The sequence below is a fragment of the Protomyctophum parallelum genome (assembly GCF_964188405.1).
Source record: "Protomyctophum parallelum genome assembly, chromosome: 1".
NCBI lineage: Eukaryota > Metazoa > Chordata > Actinopteri > Myctophiformes > Myctophidae > Protomyctophum > Protomyctophum parallelum.
In genome coordinates this window covers 67,082,989-67,089,477 of record NC_139697.1, presented here as the reverse complement: position 1 = coordinate 67,089,477, position 6,489 = coordinate 67,082,989, and the positions used below count along the sequence as shown (strand labels likewise).

Genomic DNA, 6,489 nt, shown 5'->3' with positions numbered 1-6,489 from the left:
AGACAGACAGACAGGTTGTCTCATTACCGTCGTCCATGTCGGGCAGGATGCGGACGGCGGCGGTGGCGTAGTGCGTCCCCAGGCGGCCGCCGATGGGCAGCGACAGCGACACGTTGAAGCGCTCCTCGTCCTCGTACAGGGAGTCGTCGATGACCACCACGCGGCACGCCTTCTCCCTCTCGTCCTTGTCGAAGCGCAGCATGCTGCCGTGCTCCTCGGGGCGCGAGATGAAGTCGGAGTAGGACAGCACGGTGGTGGGGAGCGTGCCCGTGGCCGACCCTGGAGGACCGGGAGAAAAGCACCAGATTTGTGTCGTTAAAACACTTTGACGATCTATTCACGGGTTGCCCGAGTGAATTCATTTTTAGAACACTTTCCCTGCGATTCGCGAGTTGCCCGAGTTGTGTTTTCATTGTTTAACCCATCCCGGGGCGGGAACCCCTTTTGGTGTTTTAAGCATTATGTGATACTTTAGCTGTTGAAAAATAGAAGATCTACACAAGCTCATAGCAACATAGAAACATGGGCTTTTCAGAAAACTGTCAGGATTTAGAAGACATTTGTAGAATCGTCGTCAGTCCAAAATGGGTCAATCTATAGACAACCGTGGGTCAGACCGAATCCACACCGGGCACTGCAACCCCCTGCGGTGGTGTCGGTTCGGTGTCGGTTCTCGAGTTCCGTGGATTACACACAGACAGACAGAGGCATGTTGCATAATAGATGTTGTAAGAATGGAAATAAAATCCATGTATGTATCCACTTATTTCTTTCTTTCCAGTGTGTGCAGTATACAGTATAGGCATATAGCTATTCATTGAGTTATACGTTAACCTAGTAAGGCAGAAAGATATCAAAACGGTATACTTCAATATCTGTTCGATATTCACCAATGTTGTTGCATATCGCATGTTCTCTTCATAATAGTGCAGTCCCAGTAGAGAGAATAATATGAGAAAGGAGGCAATAACGTGGCCTCACGAAGACAAACAGTGATCCGTTCTACGGTTGTATAAATAGGACAAATCCCCTTGCTGTCGGGCATGCAGAAACCTCTCCCCAAATTCCATCTTTTCTGTGTTTTTGTGTGTGAATTAACACGCTTACTGATCACACTACAGCTATAGCAGATCTACAAGCTTTCGCGCAGCATTTTGAGCTTGTACAGTAGCTGCTACTTTAGCTATTTGATTTTAGTTTTAGTCATAGTCTCTCTTGAATAGTTCTCATTTAGTTTATAGTCACATTTTAGTCGCCTGGAATATGTTTTAGTGTTGGTCTAGTTTCAGTCGACTATCATAAGATTTTAGTCGACTAAATCTGCAGTTGATTTAGTCGACTAAAATGTATTTTGGCGGGCCTTGTTACTGTAATAATGACTGTTTTTACACTAGTTTTCATTTAGTTTCCATTTAGTTTTGTCAGTGGAAAAAGGTAGCCGACGGACATTTTTCGTCTTAGTTTTAGTCGACGAAAGCAGAGACAAAATAACCTGACAGAGACAAAATAAACTCCCAGTGAGTTGAGTGGAAACAAAATGGAGATAAATGTTAATGCATCATGGCACACTAGAATCTAATGTTTTCAAAGAACATTAGTCTGCATGCATAATATAGAATGATAAAGACATCACTTTAATTAAATCTGAGCTTGGCCAAAAGAAAATGCTTTTTTTGCACAACGCCAGCACAGAATTAATCACTGTCATTTTCCACAGGAGTCGCATTCACCTTTTCACCTGATACATTTAAACACTTCAGAGAAAACACATTTATTTTAATATGTGTTTATCAAAACTGTCACAAAGGTTATGGTTTTCTCCTCGGCAAACTGTAGAGACTTGTCTAAAAACAAGCTAAGCACTGAGTTAATTGTCTAATTTAATTGCCATGTACATGCAGGTTAATTTAACCCATTTTGGGCGGGAACCCCTTTTGGTGTTTTAACTAAGCATTATGTTATACTTTAGCTATTGAAAAATAGCAGATCTACAAGCTCATGGCGCGCTATGAGCTTGTAGGTCTGCTATTTTCCCAGTTGATTACTTACACAAAGACAATGATTTATTGTAGTGCACGTAAGATTTTTTTAAATATGCAACTGAACCGGTTCCCCTTGGGAACCAACCGGTGGAAAAGGGCTCTGAGAGTCTGCACCCGTCTGTCCTTTAATTAACTGACAGTAGAAGCACACTCAGCTCGGGACTTCTGTCCCATTGGATACTGTAGTTTATACTATAGCACACACTTGGTTTTCATTGGATACTACAGTTTATACTGCAGCGCACACACTTGGTTTTCATTGGATACTATAGTTTATACTGCAGCGCACACACTTGGTTTTCTCAGTGCGGGCGGCGGTGGCTCAGGGGTAGAGTGGCTGGATGGTAGCCACCGCAAAGGTTGACAGTTCGAACCCGGGCTCCCCCCAGAGTTAGTGTCGAAGTGTCCTTGAGCAAGACACTGAACCTGACACTGACACTGATGTGCTGGTTGGTGCCTTGCATGGTTTCCGCCGCCATCGGTGTATATGCATGTGTGTGTGAATGTTTGAATGTAATGGGTGAATGTAATGTACAATCTCCATAAAGCGTCTTGGATAAAGGCACCATTTAGTGTTCTATTCTTTCTTTAACCCATTTAGACCTGGGAATGATTCTACAAATGTCTTCTAAACTGTTTTCTGAAAAACCCATGTTTCTGTGTCAGTGGTTCTCAAACATTTTCATGTCAAGGAGGAGCCCCAAGATTACATGTAATTGGCCGCCGACCTCCCATCTGAAAATATGTTGTTCCAGGGACCCGCCAGAAGCAAAGATTTGAGTTAAAAACATTCGCTCTGAAAGAATATATATTCTTATATATTATATAGCCACATTTCACGATTTTAAAAAAATAGCTAAAGTATAACATTACGCTTAAAACACCAAATTGGGTTCCCGCCCAAAATGGGTTAACCGCTCACCCTTGGTGTTGTTTGACGAAGGTTCATGTCTCTCTGATAAAGAACTTATCCTAGATATTACGGCCATGTATACATACTGAACTTGAATAATTTGTTCCCGTGTTTGTTATTCAACTTAAGCTTTTAAGTTGTTTTTTGTTGACTACAATGCTGAAAATGCAATTTAAATATAATGCTATTCGATAGATACTAGGTTCATTCTACCTGATATCCTTTAGTTTCAATGTAGTTTTTTAAAATAGTATATTGTTTAGACTGACTCTAGGTCTTTGGTTAACTTGTGATCCTTGCTTATTGTAAAAATGAATGAATTGCATTTTTATAGCGCTTTTCCAAGTGCTCAAAGTGCTCAAAGTGGTTAATTAATTCATACATTGAGGTGAAGCGGCGAACAGTCGACACCAGCATCCTAACTTCCCAAATGCTTCCCACATTCCCACACTTGCGAATGGTGGCAAGCTCACACCGAGAAACTCATTGGAGGCAATGTAGGGTTCAGTGTATTGCCCAAGGACACTTCCACATGTGGACAGGAGGGGCCGGGATTCGAACCGCCGACCCCGACTTGCTCTACCTCCTGAGCCACATCCATCTTTTAATCCGATGGTATCGCTAGCTAATGTTGCTACCCACATCAACACAAAGTGGGACACTGGCCGCGGCCATTTTGAAGATGCGCGCGCATCCACTTCCATTATAAGGCTTGTATTCAAAGCTCTGTGTCTCAGAAAGGACATTGAGGGGGCCGTTTCTGGTGAATACAAGGGTTTTCAACGGGCTGTAGCAGGCGGGCTGACACTCGTGGTCGGGTTTTTTCGACCGAGACAACAACAACATCCGGGCATGACACCACACACAGCAGTTTGTCATTGTAACATCCGGTTACGGATATTTGGCTCTTCAAAGTAAGTGTTACACGCGATAAAACCAATGCGCTATCGAGGGATTAATTAATGCTGGCGTGAATTGAGCTAAATGTTTGTTTTCTAATGTGCTGAGCAGGGAGTAATGCACTGTATCACTGAGCCTGAACAAATAATAATATTCACACTTCCATTTACATTTGTTAAATAAAACATTCTGCAAGCTATTTAAAACCTCCTGAGCCCCCCGGCTAGATTCTGTCCACCTCATGAACAGCTCTCAGCGGGTAAATGGGGCTGGTCAAGGTCCGATATTTTTCCCTCCCGGACCCCCGTGGGGTTGAAAAGGTTAATGGTCCCAATCTATTCGTGAGTTACTGTATATCTGAAGTACAGTTAGGTGGTGGTGTTGGCTGAGTGTATAGTATACGTGTCACTAAAGGCTCATTCATAGTCTGGATTTCCGGTGGTGAGGTGACCACCGTTGAGCGGTGCAGAGTGAAAACAGAGAGAAGGCCTGGGGCGGTGGCTCGTGACGTCATGTTGTAGTTCGGTGGTCACCTCACCACCGAAAATCCAGACTATGAATAACGCTTTACTCACTGTACCTTGCACTGTGTGTATCGGACCACCATCACTGTACCTTGGTGTGTGTAGCAGACCACCATCAGCTCCTGGCTGACGTCACCACTCCGGTGGACGGGGATGAGCAGTTCGCCCACGTCCTCCTCCACCGAGTAGCTCTGCTGGGGGATGAACACCATGGACTCTGAGGAGAGGAGAGGACAGTCACATTTAGATAGAGGAGGGAGAGGAGAGCCACATTTATATAGAGGAGAGGAGAGGAGAGGAGAGGAGAGGAGAGGAGAGGAGAGGAGAGGAGAGGAGAGGAGAGGAGAGGAGAGGAGAGGAGAGGAGAGGAGAGGAGAGGAGAGGAGAGGAGAGGAGAGGAGTCACATTTATATAGCTATAAGCATGGACAGTGGACTCCATGGAAGGAGCTCTGAGCTAGGAGACCCAAGTCAGCCGAGGAGGAGGAGGAGGAGGAGGAGGAGGACGAAGAGAAGTCAGAAAAATACTGTATAAAAGAACATGCTTTGATATCGTGCAAGACTCGTTGCGTATGCAGTATCACACCGTTATGAGTCATGAGGCAACAGGTGTGTTCCTCCATTGAGCCGGTGGCCCTGTGGTGTGTCTGTGTTTTCAGAAAAGCCCTCTCTATCACATCAAAGACACCCCTCTCTGGGTCATGCCTGCGGCCCGGTGTGTCTGTATGTTTATCTGTTGTTGTGTTTGTTGTTGTTCATCTGCAGCCTATACCGAGCAGCAGATTCAGAATATAATCGAACAGAAATGCATTTATTTTATTTCTGGTTAGAGTGGCCGGGTCATACCAAAGACTATGAAAATGGGACCCCACATACAGCTGGAACCGAGCGTCATGTCCCCGCTAGTTTAACATTTGCTTAGTTTGGTATAATTGTTTCGTTTATTTTGGTAAAATAATCGTTTGGTAAATCCAATCTTTTATTCTAACTGTTGCGCGACTATAGTGAGACTAAACTATAGCCGATTGGCATTACTGTACGTGGGGAACAAAAACCATGTAACGCCGCCCTGCAGAATCCACCAGCGGAACTCAAGTCACACGGCTCAGTTTTAGACCGTGAACCAGGCTTTCCTCCACGGTGGTGACGTGGTGAGGTTACTTACTTAATACTTATTATTACTTATTACTTACTTATTTGAATTTCCAAAACAGTGCTTCCCTAATGCCTGTATATGCTGTACTGTATGTCTCATAGTTGCACAAGAGATATTCTCCCTTGTTTATCTTCTGTTTTGAACATGAACACCAACGTGTACAGTATAATATAATATCTGACACTGTGTCGTCTGGTTATGTGACTTTGTTTGCTTTGTTTCATTCTCTATTCTCTCATTCTTGAATTGTTTTTTTTTACGCCTGAAGAAAAGCAAGTGATGTAAAGTTGAAGTTTAAAGAGGCTGTCTCTCTCTCTGTCTGTCTGTCCCTCTCTCCCCATCCCCCGCCACCCCCCCGCCTCCCCCTCCTCCCTCTCTCTCTGTTAGAGCAGTTAGTCATGGCGAGAGAGAGAAGGCGACGTACAGCTTGTGAAAGCCTCATCTATCAAAGCTAAGAACTCAGTGACATTACAGGGGAACAACAGGGAAATAAATGCTGGAGCTATTTTTTCTTCAGACGCAAGGGGACCAATAAAAATACTGACATTACGGACGGGTCGGGAGTGCAAGAAGATCGTCCCAGATCTCTCTCTCTCTCTCTCTGTCACTGTGTCTGCCTGTCCGTCCGTCCGTCCGTCTCTCTCCTTTATTGCTCTCTCTATCTCTCTCTCACTCTCTATAATCGGCACGATTATGTGTGTATTATGAGTGAGTGAGTGTTTGTATGAGTGAGTGAGGGAGGGAGGGGGGAGTTGTGCCACCAACCAAGCAATTGAAAATGAAACAAAGGAAGAAATATATATATATGAAAGACAAGAGAGAGAGAGAGAGAGAGAGAGAGAGAGAAGCTCGGAAGTCCAGGAACATGATGGGGGGGAAAAAAAGATCTTAAATTCAATATCTGGTATGAAGAGACATGAAATGCAGCGAAGTGAATCTATATAAGCCTCCATGT

At 44.2% G+C, this 6,489-nt stretch overlaps 1 protein-coding gene across 1 annotated transcript in view; it reads right to left on the bottom strand.

Moving 5' to 3' along the window:
* Positions 1-6,489, bottom strand: part of LOC310854555 (FRAS1-related extracellular matrix protein 2-like) — a gene marked incomplete at both ends in the record, with an annotated part of 168,026 nt that overhangs the window by 86,755 nt on the left and 74,782 nt on the right. Inside the window, 2 exons of the mRNA XM_083759234.1 lie at positions 28-279; positions 4,471-4,596. Coding sequence (XP_083615360.1) covers positions 28-279; positions 4,471-4,596 — 378 coding nt within the window. The remainder of the gene's footprint in view (positions 1-27; positions 280-4,470; positions 4,597-6,489) is intronic.